Raw genomic sequence first — 21,555 nt, 5'->3', positions numbered from 1 at the left:
CCCAAGGCCAGGATTTCACTGGCATTAATCTCCCACTCCTCCACAGCATGTGTGTTTCCCAGATTATGCCTCGACCAACAGGCAGACACAAGTGTGTGTGTCCTGATGGCAGCAGCCTGTCACAATCCCCAAGGCGGGGGTTGTGCTTGGAAGGAGCAGGTACACGTGCAGGAGTGTTAGTTCTGACTCTTGTAACTCGGAGTTACAACAAACAGTCTGTGCCTGGTCTCTGAGAAACAAAGTGATTTACAGCCATCACCCACACTGCGGGTTTGTAAAGCAGATAAAGTCCAAGCAGGTAAAGCACTCATTTGTTTTCCAAGACAACGCAAAAATACAATAGAAAAGCTGAATGTGGACAGCCAGGATGGCAGAGACTCCCCAGCCAGGAGACACTTGTGTCACAGCACTTCTGGTTGTTGCCGATAGAAAGATGCTCAGATGCCTCTGGATTTTGACAGAGAAGGAGACAACACTGGAGGAGAAACCAGTGCTGATAGAGATGCTACATGAACTCTCCTTGGAGCCTCCTCTGCAGCCAGGCCTTTAGGAGACTCGGCAATCATCTGAGACAGCTGGAGACAGTGGCTTGGCTGGAGATGAAGGGAGGAAAGCCACAGACGCTGAGCAGTGCATCACCAGGCAGCTCGCAGCACAAACTGCTGCGCTCGGCTGGATTTTCAGGGGGCCTCTTCCTGACCCAGCTCTCTGCAAGGGGTTTGTTGAAGTCTTGATTGAACTCTTGCTGGGGATCAGGTGGCGTCACGGAGCCCTTCCGCCTGCAACACCCTGAGGTGTGTGAATACCTGCCTCCGAGGAGAGGATTTAATATGTCCATCAGCAATCTGTGCGCGATGCCAGGGCTGTGGGGTGGCCTGATGGGCTGTGACTCAATAGGTTGTGACTCAATGGGCTGTGACCTGACGGGCTGTGACCGATGGGTTGTGACCCTATGGGTTGTGACCCGGCAGCTGTGACCCAATGGGCTGTGACCTGATGGGTTGTGACCTGGTGGCTGTGACAAAATGGGCTGTGACCCAATGGGCTATGACTCGACGGGCTGTGATCCGATGGGTTGTGACCGGATGGGCCGTGACCAAATGGGCTATGACCTGATGTGCTGTGACCCGATGGGCTGTGATCCGATGGGTTGTGACCCTATGGGTTGTGACCCGGCAGCTGTGACCCAATGGGCTATGACCTGATGGGTTGTGACCTAGTGGCTGTGACAAAATGGGCTGTGACCTGATGGGCTGTGACCCAATCAGTTGTGATCCGATGGGCTGTGACTCGGCGGCTGTGACCCGATGGGCTGTGACCCGATGGGTTGTGACCCGGCGGCTGTGACCCGATGGGCTGTGACCCGATGGGTTGTGACCCGATGGGCTGTGACCCGATGGGCTGTGACCCGGCGGCTGTGACCCGATGGGCTGTGACCCGATGGGCTGTGACCCGGCGGCTGTGACCCGATGGGCTGTGACCCAGTGGCTGTGACCCGATGGGCTGTGACCCGATGGGCTGTGACCCGGCGGCTGTGACCCGATGGGCTGTGACCCAGTGGCTGTGACCCGATGGGCTGTGACCTGATGGGCTGTGACCCAGTGGCTGTGACCCGATGGGCTGTGACCTGATGGGCTGTGACCCGATGGGCTGTGACCCGATGGGCTGTGACCCGGCGGCTGTGACCCGGCGGCTGTGACCCGGCGCACTGCAGGGCTCCGCCGGGGGCCGCGGCGCGGCGGGCGGGCAGCAGGGGGCAGTACAACACCGCGGACGGGAGCGGGCCCGGCGCTGCTCTCGGCCGTGCCGCGGCCCGGGCTCACTGCTCACCGGTTACCGCAGCACCCGCGCGTCCCCGCTTGTCCGCGGCCTGGCGCTGCCGGCCAAGGCCCCTCTGCGGGGGCTTTGCTGCCCCACGGGGCAGTCAAAGAGCAAAGCCAGGGAGAGGGAAAGGGGCTGAAAGGAGAAGCTAAACGGCTGCTGGATGTGAGCCAGCGGCTCTTCTCAGGGCACCAACGAACAAGCCCTGGCCCTGGAGAGATCTCCAAGCTGTTAAAAAAGGGGGAAAATATAGGCATTTTAGCCAGCTTTCAACTGCAGTGTTTTGGGCCACCACCTCTGGATAGTGTATCGTTGACAGTACAGACTTGTCGAAAAAAAGAAAGGAATTACGGCTGAAGTGTAAGCAAGGACTTTCAGGAATTTCATAATTAAACTTGCTAAAAAAAGTATGTGCTGAAAGGAATCAAAAGACCAGTTTTATATTTATATAGCACAGGAAGACTCTTCAGGCCCCAAAGCTGCCTCAAGAGCAGGCTGGTGGGGACTCAGTTTGCCAGGCACGGTCCCGACGGCACCTCCATGAGTCCTGTGGCCAGCCTGGTGCTGGGGAGCCGCTGCAGTTCAGCTCCCTCCCACGTGTAACCAGGTCTGGTCCCTTAAGGCCCGTGTCTGGCGGGAAGGGATGCACCGCACGGCCGGCTCCGGTCCCACACCGCAGCAGGGGACACAGCCGCTGCTCCCCAGCCAGCAGCACCCTCACCCTTCTCCAGGTACCTCTGACAGGCCAGGTTAGTGTCTGGCACAGCCCCTTACCTCACCTTCCCCAGCCTGAGCCTCGCCGCGGCACCTGACCAGCTTTGGCCACCAAACAGAGGAAAGCACCGCGTGTGTGAGGAGAGCCCCGCTTCACGGGACGGCCCTGGCTGCTCCTGCTCCCTCTGCGCCCGGGGGGAAGCTCGGAGCTGCCCTCACCGGGAAGAGGCCCCTGGAGAGGGCTCGGCAGGAGGCTCCTTCAGGGTTCCCATCGCAGGAAGCTCACCCGTCCGAGCAGCTCCAGCGGGGTGAGCCATGGACCCATGCACAGGGCACGGCACGCAGGCCAGGACATGGCCTCTGCCGGGGGCTCAGGCTCCAGAACATGAAGAAATGAATGGGGAGGGATGTGTATTCAACACAAAACCCCGGGCAGTGTAGGAAAGAACTGATTCCCGCTCTCATTTTTGATCATTTCACTTCTGTTTTCTTCCCCCTCTACCCCAGCCCCAAGCACACACAGATGTTATCAACACTGACTCCTCGTGCTGCAATACCCATGAGGGATTTCGAGCTGAGCCACTATAAATACGCTAGTGAACAGAAATGCATTAAAGGCTTAAAGCATTCAATTTGAACTTGTAAAAATCAGGTTTTGGGGTTATTTTGTTTCACTGACAGACACCTTCAGTGCAGACAGCAGAGAACAGCAGGGCAGGGAAGTGAAAAACAAGAATAGCGTTAAGTATCACAGCAAACCATGTCACTGAGGAAACATAACTATAACTATTATGCAAATGAGGACATCAGTTCATTAGCTACAGTCTCCAGATTTTCTTGACCTCCCTCTTAATGGGGACATGCCTTATCTGAAGCACAGAACAAAGCAAACACAAGTGACTGGGGAGTGAAGGCCGAGGGGAACACTGAACTTAGCTGACCTGCGAAAGCATCTGCAGTAGAAGGGAAGGAGCAAAAACACACGTCCGAAAGAACTCAAGGAGCTTGCAACATGTGGGAAGAGCAGGCACTGGAGAAGAGGTACTAGAATCCAGGAACACAGGGTGAGAGCTGCAGGGAACTGCACGGAGATGCCAGCAATGCGGGAGCTGTGACACACCGTGCCAGGCTGGCTTTGGGTATCAGCACTGGTGGGTTTTCACCTTTCCAAGCTACAGTTACCTCCTGCCCTTAGTTCCAGTTATAATCGGTCCTTGACCTGAAACAGATTTAAACTTCTCCACGGCAACAAAGGCAAAATTGTAACTGGAGTAGTGTTTGTGCTACCTCTCCAGTAACACATCACTTCAAGCACTGTCATCTTCAGAAGCCAAAGGAAAAACACATGTTGAGAAAAAAAGAATTAAAATGCTAATGAAGCACAAGACTCAGGAACTAGGAGGTGAAGGAGATACTAAAGCACTTGAGTTCATTTTCAGCTTAAAATATACTCTCTTTTGTTGTGTTCAGTCCTGTTTTATATGACTTGAGCATTAGGTCTCCTAGGCTGAGATGTTTTTCCTTGATACCTCCATTTTCATTTGCTGGGTTTTAAACCTTTTCTCTTCCTTACAACTCTAGACCACCCAAATAAACCACCTTTCTCTTCCTGGTGTTTACAGCCTTTAACCACTGGCAGCTGATTACCATATCTCCCTTAATGATCGTTTGGCCAGGCCAATGCATATCTAATTTCCAGTCGTAAGTCAGTTCCTGCAGCACCCCTGCCAACAGTCAAAGTTACTGTATTACAGACCTTCTAAGGGAAAAGCAGGACCTTTTTTATACCCCTCCACCATGCAATTAACACAATTCTGAGCCCTTTCACTGTGTTATTCAGGAAAGGTCAGATTCACGGCCAGGGCAAACACTCCTTGTTCACAGGGCATTCTCACAGTCTCCTGACATGGGAAGATGTCTGACACCTCTCTCCAACCCCGCTGCTGGGAGCTGATGCTGTGCTGGTCTCCTGCAGCATCACTGTGCCTCTGCAGAGTGGAATGCTTCATTCTGCTAACTGAGAATTTGTTAAACTCAAGTGTAATAGTAGTAAAAATAGCTCCAATGAGCTCCTCAAGCCCAAGGCCTCTCCTGAATGATGGATCACAACATTCCTGCCTTCCCATCTTACTCCACCAGAACAAGTTCGCACATCACAGCATACAGCACACTGCGGTACAATGAGCACGTCTGTGCCTGCACTGTAACATGCACCATATAAAATAACAAACCCACTGAGTACAGAATGTAACAACCATCACCCGAAGATCCTGCACTGCCACTGGGACTCATTAAATCAGTTTTCCTTAACCAAAATGATACTGCAAACAGCACGGGGGAAGGCAGGGCCGACCACACAGTGCACAGCCTGGCAGGGGCAGGACTGAGCAAAGAGGTGATACTGTATATGTTTGCTTGTGTGGCACACACGGGTCTCAGGACACAACACAGTGCCTGGGTTTACTTTTTAGCACCATTATCAAACACTATTGAAACCATCTCTGCCACTCAAGTGGGTATCAAATCTCAGGTTCTGATGAAGAAATCCATCACATGTCATATCTACAGCTGTATGCCACTCCTTCCACAAAAAAAAAAATAGAATCATAGAATGGTTTGGATTGGAAAGGACGTCAAGACTACCCAGTTCCAACCCCCTGCCACGGGCAGGGACACCTTCCACTAGAGCAGCTTGCTTGAAGCCCTGTCCAACCTCACCTTGAACACTGCCAGGGATGGGGCAGCCACAGCTTCCCTGGGTACCCTGTGCCAGTGCCTCAGCCCCCTCACAGTAAAGAACTGCCTTATATCCAATCTAAACTTCCCCTGTTTCAGTTTGAGCCCATCACTCTTTGTCCTATCACTACAGTCTCTGATGAAGAGTCCCCCTCCAGCATCCTTGTAGCCCCCTTCAGACAATGGAATCTGTTCTGAGGTCTCCACGCAGCCTTCTCTTCTCCAGGCTGAACAGCCCCAACTTTCTCAGCCTGTCTTCATACAGGAGGTGCTCCAGTCCCTGATCATCCTTGTGGCCTCCTCTGGACTTGCTCCAACAGCTCCATGCCCTTCTTATGCTGAGGACACCAGAACTGCACACAATGCTCCAAGTGAGGTCTCACGAGAGCAGAGCAGAGGGGCAGGATCACCTCCTTCGACCTGCTGGTCACGCTCCTTTTGATGCAGCCCACGAAAAAATAAACAAAATCCATTGCTATTTGCCAAGCAGAACAGCCACTGCCAAACCCACCTCTTCCAGCAGCACTGGGGTGTGCTGGCAAACACAGAGCTGTGGGGCATGTTTCTATGCTGAGAGGAAGCACTGAAGTGATTGTGCACAGAACCCTCCATGCTGGTTCTGCACACACGGCCTCTGCCAGACTCTATCTATTGAATCCAGAGCCTGGTGCTTGGTATAGATGGGATACAGATCCATCACACATGGTACATATCTACACTCTGTGTAAGTTGTCATGTTTACAAGAAACTTACAGGCAGAAAAAACCTAAACATGTTGTATTAGCTTGCTACATGTTGTTGGAAGGGAAACCCCTCACAATTCAAGGCATGAGCCAGTAATTAGTGCATAGGAAGTTTATAAAGTCATTTTGACTATGATTAGGTTTATTCCATCATTGTCTACTGCAAGAATACTTTAACCTTTCTCCAATTCAACCATTATTAACTAACTTTGGCAATCTACTATTGGCCTAATGACCTGTATCAAGGTGTTTTCTCACAAGAGCACGTTTCCAATACATAGAAACCAAACTGACTGCTCAGAAGGTGGACTTAACAGCAGCACCAGCTTGTGAGGGCTCAAGCTGCCAGGACCACTCTCCTGGTTTCACTGATGCTCTCACTAGAAGAAACAGTGGGGCCACGTCACAGACAAATGAACGACTAGCTCAGCTTATCTGCTGGGGTGGAAGAAACAGTGCTTATTTCCCAATTACTTCTGGTTTGGCTGGGCAGTTTTAAGGCTTGAAGTGAACTGGCTAAAATTCACCCCAGCTACTGCCTTTGAGTGAACAGGGAAAACCATTTATAATGTGAGCTTCTGCATTCTCAGCAGCAATTTTCTTTTGATAATAGAGCTCTATTATTTTTAGTCATAAGTCAAATCACTGTCTAGAACAACTTTTGCCTTCAGCATTCATTTTGACACAAACCCAAGACTACTTTAAACATGAAAACCAGCAGGTATCTGTGAGGTGCTGAGCTACTTCTAGAGTTCAGCAACCTTTCAAGAGCAAAGACTTCTTCCTTCTTGATGCTCCTGGAAACACTTAATGGTATTAAGGGAACAGTTAACAGCCTCCACTGCAAAGTGAAATGTCATCATAACCAGGAAGGATTTGCTTTCCACCTTTGCATGTAATCCCCTGAGGTGTCCAATACTGTCAGGAGAGACGAGCTGCGTGGGCCCGGTATACTGTGATGTGAGATTCAAACTAGAGGCCAAACTCAAAAGTATTTTAACATATTGATTCATTTTGGGTGTCCCCCTGCTTTTGTTAGTTATGAACTATCCCAAACTCATCATCTCTTGTTTCTTCTTGGGATTACTATTGGCATCTTGCTGACTTCATTAAATTTGTATTACTATTCTGTGCTGAAGGAAATCAGCATTGTAATGTTACTGTACTAAAGTTATATGTACACGTGTGTACTGCACTCCTCTGTAACTCTTACTCCAAGGCTGCTGATCACAAAGCCACCAGTGGGGATGGACACAGCATATCTGCCCCAGCTTCCCTCCTGTCCCTTCAGCTGGAGTTACAGAAGGAACAGCAGGAGCCATGCAGAGGACAGGGTCAGTGACTGTAGCAGCAGGGTACACACCAGCTTCGGGGTCTGCTTTAGAAAACAGCAAATCAATTCACTTAACGAAACACAGACTACTGACAGTTTGCTTGTGTGTTGTCTGTGCATTAAAGGCAGCACAGACAGCTTCAGAAGAGATCTGGGAGGAGGAGGGATGCCTTCTGCCACCCGCCTCTGGCTGGTCTGGGTCTGCAGCACTATTCTGTTTCTTTTTCTAAACAATGCTAAAGGTGTAGATGGCCACGTTCCTAATCAAAAGGATACAAAGAACATCTCTACTTTACCTTCACGCGGTCACGATAAAAGTTAATTCAAAGAATGAGTGAGAATGGGATGAAACCCTTTGTGGCAGAGGAGCAGCTACTCAGTTGATTACTTTCACTGACTGTGGCATGAGTTCTCCAGAGTTCAGTGACGAGTGCTGAGGGGAAGCCGAAGCCAAGCACCCTACACACATGTGTAAGGTCAGAAATAAAGCTGTGATGCTGCAGCACAGGGTTTGTGGCTTCTCAGATATTCAGAGAAGAGAATGAGCGGGGAAGAGGTGAGGAGAGATGAGAAACAATCATCCTTGCAGGAGATTCTGAGGAGATTTACAGAGAAAAACATTAATTCAGCTTAACAAGACTTTGCCTGCTGAGTCCTCAGCAGCCTGAAGGACAGAACTTTCCCCTTCTTAAGCTTCACCTCAGCAGAAGAAAGTTTCTGAATTTCATGAAAGCAAATATTTGATTCTAAACCTAATGATAAAAGTTAGATGATATTTTAAGGTCCTGGCCTTACATTTTCACTCTCCTGAAATCTAGGGAAATGCAGTGTTTGTAGTTTGACAAGAACTCACACACTTGTCTTTTTTTGTCCCATTTATATACACCAGAGCCCTTTATCAAGGCAAAAAATTCAACTGTCCTTTGCCTGGGCTCATGCAAGATGTATAAGTACATTCAAATTTTACAACTTCTACTGTGCAGGTCAGAGTTTAACACTGGTTTCTTTAATTATCTTTGATGCAAAGTCCCGAAGGAATACCTGAAAAAATAAGAGTGTGTGATAGAGTGAATAAAATGAATTGCAAAAATGCAGAACTGTTAAGAGCTCAGTGCTGCCTCATAGAAATCTATGAAAAACAGTGCATTTAGAGACCATCCTGCAGTATCAGAGAGGGACAGGCACAGCACAACTGCAGACCAGGAAGGGATTAGGAAGAAAAGGACAAGTGATGCAGTGAGCTCTGCAAAGAGACTTTTGGTAAAAACTGGGTTTGACAAGCTCTAATAATGTACATCTAATAATGTACATTACATCTAAGAATAATGAATGCCTTCACTCCTCCAGCACGTTCTTCCCTACAAGGCAGTGAATTAATGGGGAAGCCTCCAAGGCTTTTCTTGCAGATAAGAGCCTGGAGCCCAAGTGTGATGGGGAACGGCTGAGGGACCTGGAGGGTTCAGTCTGGAGAAGAGAAGGCTCGGGGGGACCTGATCGCTCCCTACAACTGCCTGACAGGAGGATGGAGCCAGGAGGGGCTGGGCTCTGCTCCCAAGGAACAAGGGATGGGACAAGAGGAACCGGCCTCAAGCTGCACCAGGGCAGGTTTAGATGGAGCTGAGGAACAATTCCTGCCCCAGAGGGTGCTCAGGCATTGGAACAGGCTGCCCAGGGCAGGGCTGCAGGCACCGTCCCTGCAAGGGTTCACACCCCGTGGAGATGAGGCCTCAGTGCCATGGGTCAGTGGTGGCCTTGGCAGGGCTGGGGTAAGGGTTGGACTGAATGAGCTTAAAGCTCTTTTCCAACCTGGCTGATTCTGTGATTCTATGATAAGCACCTGCAGCCAAGGAGAGGCGGTTACACAAAAATCCCATCTCTCACATCTTTGGCAGGTCTGGAAGTTCTTCCATCACAAAAGCAACTGCTCACCCTCAGCACCAGAAGAGCAGAGGAGGAGTCCATGAGATCCAAGTAGAAAGCCCTTGAGTACTACCAGAGTCGGCTGAGGAGCAGCATGGGCAGGGACATGGGGACCTGCATAGTGAGTGCTGCTGGGTGACAGGGAATGACATAGGCAGCTGCAGATGCTGCTGGATAAGTGTCTTGTGCTGCTTCACAGCCTGGAGGGAGGAGGGAGAAGGAACCTCACCCCCAGGACCCGCAGCACATGGCTGAAACACTTTATCTGCTTTTTGTGCATTTCTGTACTTCATGTGCACACATTTAGTTTGTCATTCCGCAGTCATCACATATGGGACAGATACAGGAAGAATTTACGCTCCCTTACTCCAGGCCTTTTGCTTTAACCACAAGAACATCCATCTATGGTGTGTAAGAACTAGCAGGACCATGAGAACTGCATGACGCAATCTATAAGAGATATTTGTAATGATGTAGAATTCTTGAAAATAGATTGAGGGTACTTTTAAAAGGAATTATAATGTAATTTGGGTGGAGGCTCTACAGAAAGACAAATACAATTAGTTCTTATGTTTTCATGACTGCCTTCTTTCTCACTGCTGTCAGGAAGCCTGCATGAAAACACGCTATTTTATACCAATGACATCTGCATCTTGCTCTTTAGCAGATATGACAGTCTGTACGCAACACGGCAATCTGGGAACTCTGGAGGGAATTACATCAGTAGTTTGTGTCAAATTTCTATGTTCCATTTCTATTAGGAAGGATTAATATAGCAGCCAAATCAATATGACTGTATGGTAGCATAAAGCCTATTAAAAAAGATAATTTACAAGCAAGATCTTATCTCTGGTTCAAGGAACAGATGCAGGAAAAAAGATGGAAAGTAGGAAGTTGAATACAGTTCAACAGATACCAGCATCAATGGCTGAATGCCGAATTACCCACTCTTTGTTAATTTAAACTTTAAACAATTGGTGTGTGGTGGTAACTAAGCGCGGCACATTCATCATCAGTTGGTATCTTGGCGATAAGGTGTCATTGTGAAAGATTTACTTTATTTCAAGAACTCCCTGTTGGCTCAGTACTAAGTGCCGTAATGGCGTGGAAGAGCGACTCTCACCAGTGCAGAAACCAGGAGGTCAGTAAAGCACTCAAGCAACAGTTTTCGGTTCTCATTTGTGCTTCTATAGAGTAATTAAATTGAATGAAAGAAACAGCAAATAGGAATCCTACTTCACAAATAGATCTTCTGCAAGATGCCTAATGTGACATCCAGGAACTCATTATTCTGCAGGTGACCAGTGAGGAGCTCCAACAACAGAGCAGTCAGCGAGTTCAATCATTGCATATTCATGCACTAGTATTTCTTTCTAACTTGATGAGAAATGACAATATATTTTAGGTAGTCTTTTCCACTGGACATTTGCTGACCTTTATCTGACTAGAATGAAAGAAAAGCCCAAGGTCAACTTTAACCTTTCTATCCAAACATACCCCAGGAATGCATACATGTAAAGCAAATCTGAATGTACAGCAAGTTTTTCTAGACTATGTACTGCAGTTCTACTTAAATCTGCTTGAAGGAGCAACAGCAACAGTTCCACTCCAATAGCCCCAGAAAACCTGCCTTCACAGAGTACAGGAAATGCATTGCTCTTTCCCAGCACACCTGCAACCTGCTGTTATAGAACCATAGAATCATAGAATAGTTAGGGTTGGAAAGGACCTTGAGATCATCCAGTTCCAACCCCCCTGCCATGGGCAGGGACACCTCACACTAAACCATGTCACCCAAGGCCTCATCCAACCTGGCCTTGAACACCGCCAAGGATGGAGCATTCACAACCTCCCTGGGCAACCCATTCCAGTGCCTCAGCACCCTCACAGTAAAGAATTTCTTCCTTAGATCCAATCTAAACTTCCCCTGTTTAAGTTTTAACCCATTACCCCTTGTCCTCTCACTGCAGTCCCTGATGAAGAGTCCTTCCCCAGCATCCTTGTAGGCCCCCTTCAGATACTGGAAAGCTGCTATGAGGTCTCCACGCAGCCTTCTCTTCTCCAGGCTGAACAGCCCCAACTTTCTCAGTTATGCCACATCCCTGCTCTCAGCTTCCTTTTCCAACATGAGGCCACCCATGGAATACACGACAATAAATTCAGAGCACACACCTCACATCTCTGGTACAAACCTTCCCCTGGCTGTATGCTGAGGGGCTGGGGACAGCTCTGCAGTGTCACACTGTGTACTTGATGTGTCCAGCACCCTTCTGCTGTGAACTGAGAACTACCACCAGGTTCACCCTACACTCTGCTGGCTTCCCACCCTGTCTCACAACAGGTTTTACCTTATCTCTACAGGATATTACCTGCATTAGCCAAGTACTTTGCTAATTTTACTGTTCCTAAGTACTATTAATAAATCTAATCATGAGGACTCTGATGAAGCTAATGTGGCTTGCCAATGACTTTCCACATCCCATCATGGGAGTACCTGAATTGCCAGCAAAACATCTCAATTACAGCACAAGCCCAGGTCAGTCACAGACTCCCTGCAGCTGGAGCTGGCACAGATCCCTCCAGGCAGTGTTTTAAGGCCTCCTCCTCTTCTGGCAGACTTTTCTGAGGAAAAACAAGAGCCAACGCACTGCTCATCTCTTCCGAGAAGTGGACCCGTTTGGAGGATAGCAGCACCTGATCCACCCCTCAGAATTAACCTAATAGTCTTTCAACAGAGCTTCTCAAACAGTCCCCTTTTGCTGAGAGTGAGATTTAAATCAGGCATCTAAACAAGACAGCAAGGAGCAGGCAACAGAGCAGGGGACTCTTTTATCAGTGGTGAGGCTACGATCTGAATGTTACAGGTTCTCCTGGCAACCTTATTATTGATGAAAATGAAAAGTGGCAGAAGTTGAAGAAAGGAGTTCCCCAAATTCTTAAGGCTTAGGTAAAACGCATCACACTGACTCAGCTGTTTGTTTCATCTAAATGCAAGTTAGGAGGCACTGCAATTTAAAGTACAGCTTAACTCATGGGAGCCAGTACTAGATATAAAAGCACTTTTATTTCCCTGGAGAAAGCCTCTAAACCATCCAGAAGGTATTAGCAACAGAACTTAGAAATGATGGTCAATGCCTGAATAATGAAATGACCGACCACTGGCCAAGCTACTAAAGGAAATGAGGGATTTTCCATTATTTGGTGTTTTCCTGTTGAAACTCGGTGCCAAGCTGGAAGTCATGTATTAGCCAAACAGACTTTATGCCTTAGCTAAAAGTCAAACAGGCTCTACAGGGAGGTCAAACTGGATCCGCTCACATCTTCTGCCCTTAAATCCCATGACTGTAAGCAGAGAAGCAGGTTCCCTCTCCCCTCCTCAGCCCTTAAGGAAAACAAGTCTTTTAACCTATTTAGAAGCCCTTTCTGACATTCTTAGCTGCAGTGTTTCTCAGTCAGCCTAATCTTTTCCCATCAAGCTCCATGCTAATCCCATTTTGCACCACTCCTTAAACTAATAAAAGATTAGAGTGACATTTGAGAAAGGGCATTGTATTAAGCAGCTTCTTTCCCATCTCAACAGATCACACAGTACAAAATGTAGTGAACAGGCCATTAATCTTATGGTAATGAGGTGTCAGTCTGAATGGAGACCTCCTTCTTGATCAATATGAAGGGCGCAGGAACAATGAGGACACTGCTGCTCACCAGCTCTGGCAACTTTGCCAGCAGGCAGCAGAGCCATGAAGTGTTGTTGTGCTGATGGCAACAGCTCTTGTCACCACAGTGCTCTGCCCTTGACAATGGAGAGCAAGCATTTGCACTGCTCTGCCACCCCCTGCGCTGCCCCCACATAATGAGCTTTCCCCTATGTTCTAATTAGCGGCGTAAAACTGTTTAACAACTTCAGCCTTGCTCTAACATGAAATCAATCAGGATTATAACCACACACAGAGAAATTCTTCACACCTATCCAGCTGGTGAAAATCACTGTCAAACTACTTCCTTCATTCCTACAGTGGACAAGCCTTTGCTCTTCCTGGTGACATGTCCACATTGGTATTATCCCATTTCAGACAGAAAGAATTTTTTCATTTTCTTAAACAAGTCACCATTCCCCTTCAAGAAGACTACGGAAGACTCAAGGACAAGGGGTGATGGGTTCAAACTGAAACAGGGGAAGCTCAGGTTAGATCTAAAGCAGAAGCCCCTCCCTGTGAGGGTGCTGAGGCGCTGGCACAGGATGCCCAGAGAAGCTGTGGCTGCCCCATCCCTGGCAGTGTTCAAGGCCAGGTTGGACACAGGGGCTTGGAGCAGCCTGCTCTAGTGGAAGGTGTCCCTGCCTGTGGCAGGGGGCTGGAACTGGATGAGCTTCAACGTCCCTTCCAACCCAAACTATGCTGGGATTCTCTGATTCTAAGTTTTACCAAGTGCTGAGAAAACATTCTAGAAAAAGTACCAGGCCATCCTGGCCAGTGATGCCTGGAGATGTCCTTTCACTTGCTCTAATCAGATGCTTTTCCTTCAAGAGCTGGTTGGGCTGGGAAATCAGCTTTTCTGCACACACAATGCCATGCAGCTGCACCGAACGTGAAACTGGTCACAACTACATATTTATGCTGCACAAATTTGAGTCACAGGGCTTAAAAATTATCAGAGGGGAGTTAAACCAGGGAAAGGGCTGCTAAAGGAGCAGTGGAGAATGAGCAGCACCTCTCCCTTCCTAGCGAAATACCTCTGTGCATGGGTTTCACTTTTACATTTGCTATTCTTTCTTGTGACTAATGAATAAAACCTCTGGGTTTGGCATCTCCAAAAGTCAAGTGTCTGAAGGTGAAACTGTCCCATGATTTACCTTTGTAATTTGTGCTTTTTTGTAGTTTGTGTAGTTACTACTGAGAGGGGTAAGAGTTCTTCCAAAAATATTCACCCTGTAGAGGGATTCAGCCCTTCTTCTACTTAACACAGTCTAATCCTGCACTTGCACAGTCACTGTTCTGTCTTGATATGGTAAATAAATGCTAAATATCAACATCAAAGAAACTGATTATCTAGAGCTATTTCAAAGACAACATTCACCCAAAACTAAATCTTTACAGGACATAAGAAAACACAACAATTTTCTGCAATCACAATAGAACACGGTATTGCTGTATTGCCAATAAACGGCAATTTTTCGCCATGCAGCCTCTAGCTAAGTCTTTATTCTGATTTTCTTATCTAATAACGTACAATAAAAGGGAGACCTTGAGTTAAAATGAAAGGTTCTTCTAAAAATCCGACCTCTCCATCTTTGTTGGAAATCCATTGTCTTGGTAAAGCTCAGCTATTTACCTGTATACTGTGGTAGGTGGAGAATTCAGTGTGTCATAGATGAGCCTCACGTGTCCTTGGTACAACTCCAGAGCCAAAGGATCGTTATCACCTTTGTATAATAAGATGCCGTTGTCCTTGTCCGTTGCTACCTGTGAAACATTAATAGCCAGGTAAGGTTGCTTAGTAAGGTAAGGTAAATATGATTAATAAATCATATATAAAAGCAAGAATGAGAGCAAGCTCCAAGAGGCACAGGAAGGTCTTGGTGACATTGAGTCCGCTTGGACACAACCGGGTCGGCCTCCCACTATGGGATGGTGCCCTTGCTTCAAAGGAGAACTAGCTGTCAGGAGGTGAAAGCTCCAATTTGTTTGATCCCTCTTAATAGACTGTTGCTGTATTTTTGGTGACACAAAAATTTATTTCCCAGCTACTACCCCAGCTTGAAGTGGAGGTTTAGAAAATCAACTCTGGCAGCAGGAGTGTGTCACAATGACAAGGAAACAGATTTCAGCAGGCACTGATCTGTTCACAGATGTTTAATATATCACATATCACATGTATGTTCACAAAGAAGGGAAGAAGGACCTGTCCCCACATCCACCAAAGCCATGAGTTATTCACTCAACCCGAGTTATTTGCAAGCCATGCCGATTTCAAATGGGACATTTAGAGAGTCAGGAAGAACAGAGTAGCCCTTGTCCCCCACTCTTGAGCCCTTTTAAGTAAGATTTCCTCTATCTCTTCTTAATAATCAATGTTGTATTCTAATTTTAATTCACTTGTGATTAATGACTGGATGCAAGAATAATATTAAGCCGGGGAAAAAAGAAGTGAGAACATCATCCACATGTGTAAAAATCACTTTTGTTCTTCAAGCTCTGGCTGACGTAACATGTTTTGTACACTTAAGAAAACAATGCCCATATTTTCAGCTTTAAAGTTGACCTATAGTATGTGAAGCCTTCAGGGAGCCATGTTTTAGAGTGCCCATATTTACAGAATCTCTTTTGTGGTATTACATAAAAGGGATTTAAAAGGAAGAAAACCCGGAGTTTCAATTTTACATGAATCAGCTTCATTTTCATTTGAACTGTACACTCAAGCTATTAAAGGTAAATATTAATTATGGATTTTTTTTTTTCCTTAGAATAAACTTTGCAGGAATCACCCTTTAAAAGTCTATTCCTAAGGAAGAAATTCGTTCCTCTTTCCCATGTCTTGATGTTGGCATTTTAATTACAACCAAACTCCACCAAATAAGTCTAGAATATGATTTCTAACTGTGGAATACAAACTTTTCAAACTGAGAAAATAAATGCATTGAAATAAATATGCAGGTGTGATTTTTCTTCACTTGTCTTTTGAAACGTTAGGCTTCATTTGCAGGGGGAATCTAACATAGAGACAGACTAACTATCAGTGGCCTAAAGGAGATTATCATGGCATACAGGTACTCTACACGTCTCTTTAGGAGAAAACAGATAAAGCTAGAAATTATTCCCTCATGTACTTTGGGATATTAGGAGGGGAAAAGATTAGTTTAATGCTTACTAGGCTGTGAGTACAAATAACTTCAAAATCACTTAAGTATCTTATTTGAGTAAGTGTCTAAAATGCCTTTGATCCACAGCCACAAAGAAGCCAGTGGTAGCATGGCACATTGATAGCGATTTTCCATTGCCTTCTGAATCTTAGAACTCAAATCCAACTCAGGTGTAACTACAGGACTGTAACAAAATCCTCCACCTTTCATCTACTGAATGTGCACTGTAAGAGAGTAAGCAAAATATTGTCTGGAAAGGCCATTTAAAAAAAGAGCAAAGAGCAGCTCATAGTAAGTGTCCTAACATTAAGCACTAATTTCTACAGGATGAGCCACAATGCTGTCAATCAGTAAGAAGTCAGGGAGGTTTCCTGAACCTCTGTTAAATTGCCAGTCTGGGAGTAAGGGAGATTCTTAATTAATTAACATTAAGTGGTGAGATTCTGGAGGCAGGCCCACAAAATACAGTGGTGTCTTACTGTTTCTTCAGCTTTCAATAACTTCAGAGCAGGCCACTGGCTGACAAGCTGACTCTAACTTTGTCAGCATCTTGTCTGACGGATCCCATGCCTTCAGAAAGAAAACACCTATAAGAGTACATGTCCTATTGCTTAGGGGAGCACTGAGCTGGCGACTGCTGCTCACCTGGAGGGAGATGTTTGCCTGAGGGCGGATTTTGGCTGAGGGCAGCTCCACGTAGGAATCCTTGCCCACGAAGTTGACAGTGATGAGCTTCTCGCACTTCTGGCCCGCGAAGCCGGCGAGGCAGCGGCAGACGGGCTCGTGATGCACGACGATGCACTGCGCCCCGTTCTGGCACTCGTAGTTGTCACACGGGCTCGTCTGCAGCAGGACCATCGGCGGAGGAGTCTCACAGAAGAGTCCACTGCAGAAGGACAAAGTGGGCTCAGTCTCAGCTTGTTTTAAGGAAGGAGACATTTTCAGATGCTGACAGGATGCCACCACTGTGGGACAGCGACGTGAGAGTCAGCTGCCATGTGCCTGCTTTGCCGTGTGAAAGCCCTACAGCACAATGCTGTACAGAGATCTCCATGCTGGGTCTGAACAAGCCTGTTCAAACACTGAAAGCAGCTCATGCTGCACTTTGCGCTGGCTAATTTAGCCCTGCAAGGGACAGCAGTCTGTCTGCGATTGCTGCCATTCCATACAAGTCCCCAGTAAAAACTGGGAGCAATTTAAGCCCAAACCTGCGATATCTCCATCCTAGGCTTTTTGATTTAAGTCTATCTCTGCTGTTGTAAGTGGCAAGCAGGAGAAAAATCCTCTATTCTTAGTACTTTTTACAGTCTCCTCACTTGGTTTACTGCATATCAGTGTATCAACAGATGGACAACTGCTAACAGGGCTCAGAAGCAATGCACCGATACCACACTACCAAGTGGGCTTCAGTGTGCGCTCGCAGCCCAGAAAGCAACCATACCTGGGCTGTATCAAGAGGAGCATGACCAGCAGGTCGAAGGAGGTGATCCTGCCCCTCTGCTCTGCTCTCGTGAGACCTCACTTGGAGCATTGTGTGCAGTTCTGGTGTCCTCAACATCAAAAGGACATGGAACTGTTGGAACAAGTCCAGAGGAGGCCACGAGGGTGATCAGGGGAGTGGAGCAGCTCCTGTATGGAGATAGGCTGAGAAAGTTGGGGCTGCTCAGCCTGGAGAAGAGAAGGCTGCGTGGAGACCTCAGAGCAGCCTTCCAGTATCTGAAGGGGGCTACAAGGATGCTGGGGCAGGACTCTTCATTAGGGACTGCAGTGACAGGACAAGGGGTAATGGGTTCAAACTTAAACAGGGGAAGTTTAGATTGGATCTAAGGAAGAAATTCTTTACTGTGATGGTGGTGAGGCACTGGAATGGGTTGCCCAGGGAGGTTGTGAATGCTCCATCCCTGGCGGTGTTCAAGGCCAGGTTGGACAGAGCCTTGTGTGACATGGTTTAGTGTGAGGTGTCCCTGCCCATGGCAGGGGGGTTGGAACTGGATGATCTTAAGGTCCTTTCCAACCCTAACGATTCTTTGATTCTATGATTCTATGATTATATTTGCTGGGCAGTGTCCCTGAACTGGTTATTTCTAACAGCATCAGAATCATTCACTTTATTTTAGCTGAGTTTGTGGTTGGCAGTGTCCTGGATCTCAGAACAATGCAAAGGAAAGGAAGCTCTCCCAGCACCAGTGGTAGCTGAGAAACAAATGCCAGGTCTGTGTAATCTGGCGGGAAGTGGTGTGGTTCAGCCATAACGATCTGAGAGGCTGAGCAAACGCCCCCTGTAGGAGCCTGTGAGCCCTGGGGCTTGGGCCACATCACCCAGGAGCAGCGGTCCTGGTCCCCAGGCTCCCGGCTCAGCGCAGCTGCACCCCCACCTGTGATGGGCTGTGCTGAAACATCCACCCCAGCGGGGCCGGAGCAGGGAGAAGGGAGCACGTTCGCAAAGCTGCAGTCATTGGGCACGGTGGGCCACATGTCAGCATAAAACTCTCTGCCCAGGTCACCCACTGGGCCTGTGGGACGGCAAAGGGACCCTCCAGGCTCTCTGGCTGCTGCACACAGTGTGCTGTGCCTTTATACCCCAAACTTCTCATCACAGCCACTGCTCAAACCCAACAAACCCTTTTTGCACTGAGGAGAGAACATCAATGCTTCGCATGGAGGAGTTCTGTGACTGCTTGAAAATGTGTAGCCAGTACCAGGATGAAAACTCGGTAGGTGGTGAGCAGGGAGCGAGTGTTGGGCTGTGCTGGGGGCACGTGTGTGGAGAGCTGCAGTGAGGGCTGGGGCTCAGGCTCTAATCCTTGTTCAGCTCTGGGCCCCTCACTGCGAGAGAGACATTGAGGTGCTTGAGCAGGGCCAGAGAAGGGCACTGGAGCTGGTGCAGGGCCTGGAGCACAGCGTGATGGGGAACGGCTGAGTGACCTGGGGGTTCAGTCTGGAGAAGAGAAGGCTCAGGGGGGACCTGATGGCTCCCTACAACTGCCTGCCAGGAGGGGCTGGGCTGTGCTCCCAAGGAACAAGGGATGGGACAAGAGGAACCGGCCTCAAGCTGCACCAGGGCAGGTTTAGATGGAGCTGAGGAACAATTCCTGCCCCAGAGGGTGCTCAGGCATTGGAACAGGCTGCCCAGGGCAGGGCTGCAGGCACCGTCCCTGCAAGTGTGCACACCCCGTGGAGACGAGGCCTCAGTGCCATGGGTCAGTGGTGGCCTTGGCAGGGCTGGGGTAAGGGTTGGACTGAATGAGCTTAAAGCTCTTTTCCAACCCGATTGATTCTGTGACTGTGTTACACAGCGCTGACAACAGCACCACCGCTGAGAGCCCTCCAGGAGAGGACTGTGGCAGAGCCGTTTGTGCAGTGAATAACCCACCAGCCCCGTCCTGGAACAGTGAGATCGCACTAGGAATTTCCTGCCATTCAGGGAGCACTTTGTGGAATCACAGCACTCTCATAAAAACAAAGCAAAAAACGCCCCAGCTCTCATTGCTCTCCAGTCAAGCAGGTGATATTGGAAGCTCAGGGAATTTCTAGGCAACCTTCCTGGATACAGTTAGAATAGAAACCCAAGCCATTTCCCTACAGTAACTATTACTGATTCAAGACGCGCAAGAACAGCAAATAAAACAGCCACAACATACTCAAGACCAATCTCGCTCAGCCACAGAGACCAGGACATGCTGCCTGTGTAACAGAAGGAAATGGAGATGACTGCTTTCCTTTTCACATTTTCCCATGTGGAATTTTGCACAGAGCACCATGGCTCTATCTTTAGCACTCTGGAATGAGAGCCCAAACCTCTCCCTGTCGCTGTTCTCCCAGCACACACTCTCTGGTCTGCCTCTGGGAAACACAAAGGAGATAGGAATACACAACAAAATAGGGATGGTCTAAATCCTGAACTGCATCAAAAGCAATGGAGCTGCCCTGCTCTGAGAGAACAGACACAGGGCTTTACATTACTACTTGAAGAGTACCTTGAAAGATGGAAACATTTGGGATTGGCACCTGGGAGAAGGCGAGGAAAGCTCTCCTTTCCCCAGGCCTGCAGCATGGAATACCCCAAACAGCTTCCTAACTGCCCTAATCTGTATGTGGGCCTTGGGGCTGTCCTGCTCCAGCCCTGGCATCACTTGGGGTCACATACATAGACACATGGATGTTTCCTTCTCAGCCAGAACCACCTCTTGGTACTTCTCAGGATAAAGTGCATTTCAACACTTTTCTTACTGCATTGCCCTAAACGTCCTTTATTCACCACAAGGATGGAGTGAAGCTCCCCAGCCAGGCTCCCCATGGCCATCCCATTGCTACCTCGCTGCTCTGAGGGTAGGGAGATGTGGTTGACAGAGATCCCTGATCTTCCTTCTCTGCCAAATGCCACTGGGGGCTGTCAGTGGGCACAGTCATGGGCTGCTAATAGTATTAGCTAACAGTTCAGGCACGGGGTAAACATCCTCTACCAGCAGAGCACAATCTTGCACAGGGACAAGCTAATCTAGTCATTGAGACAAGTGCATCTCAGCAGCGTCATCTGGCAGGCAATGCTGCTGGCAGCCAACAAACCCCATTTATTCTGCTCCAAGCAGTATGTAGAGGAGATGCGCAGGGTGAGTACAGTGGGCAGCAGTGGGAACGGGAGCATGGCAGGCAGCGGAGTAACTGCACATGGGTACATTGGGCTTGTGTAGCAAAGTCTTGTTGGGGGGGGCTACAGGGGTGGCTTCCATGAAGCTTCTGCTAGAAGCTCCCCCATGTCCGACACAGCCAATGCCACCAGCACCAAGTTGGACCTGCTGCTGGCTAAGGCTGAGCCATCAGTGACAGTGGTAGTGCCTCTGGGATAACAAGTTTAAGGGGGAAGGAGCAATTGCAGCCATAGAGGAGTGAGAACACGTGAGAGGAACAGCCCTGCAGACACGCAGGTCAGTGCAGGAAGAGGCAGGAGGTGCTCAGGTGCCAGAGCAGAGGTTCCCCTGCAGCCCATGGTGAGGCAGCTGTGCCCTGCAGCTCATGGAGGTCCATGTGGAGCAGATGCCCACCTGCAGCCCAGGGAGGACCCCACCTGGAGCAGGGGGATACCCGAAGGAGGCTGTGACCCTGTGGGCAGCCCACGCTGGAGCAAGCTCCTGGCAGGACCTGTGGCTCCGTGAAGAGAGATGCCCAAGCTGGAGCAGGTTTGCTGCAGGAGCTGTGACCCCATAGGGGGGTCACACTGGAGCAGCCCGTGAAGAACTGCAGCCCATGGGAAAGACTCAGCTTGGAAACGTCCATCCAGGACTGTCTCCTGTGGGAGGGTCCCCACACTGGAGCAGGGAAAGAGTGTGGGAAGTCCTCCCCTGAGGAGGAAGGAGTGGCAGAGACAACGTGTGACCAAAACCCCCATTCCCCATCCCCTGTGCTGCTAGGGCAGAGGAGGTGGAAAAACT

The 21,555-nt window shown here is 48.5% G+C and overlaps 1 protein-coding gene across 1 annotated transcript in view; it reads right to left on the bottom strand.

Annotated features, from left to right (window-relative positions):
* The window catches only part of SLIT3 (slit guidance ligand 3), a gene marked incomplete at its 5' end in the record, with an annotated part of 525,497 nt that overhangs the window by 10,221 nt on the left and 493,721 nt on the right, over window positions 1–21,555 (bottom strand). The window contains 2 exons of the mRNA XM_080626822.1: window positions 14,599–14,729; window positions 16,772–17,012. Coding sequence (XP_080482948.1) covers window positions 14,599–14,729; window positions 16,772–17,012 — 372 coding nt within the window. The remainder of the gene's footprint in view (window positions 1–14,598; window positions 14,730–16,771; window positions 17,013–21,555) is intronic.

This window comes from Psittacula echo (genome assembly GCF_963264785.1).
Source record: "Psittacula echo genome assembly, chromosome: 11".
NCBI classification, from domain to species: domain Eukaryota; kingdom Metazoa; phylum Chordata; class Aves; order Psittaciformes; family Psittacidae; genus Psittacula; species Psittacula echo.
The sequence above is the reverse complement of the archived record's forward strand: the minus strand, read 5'-3'. Positions and strand labels throughout refer to the sequence as shown.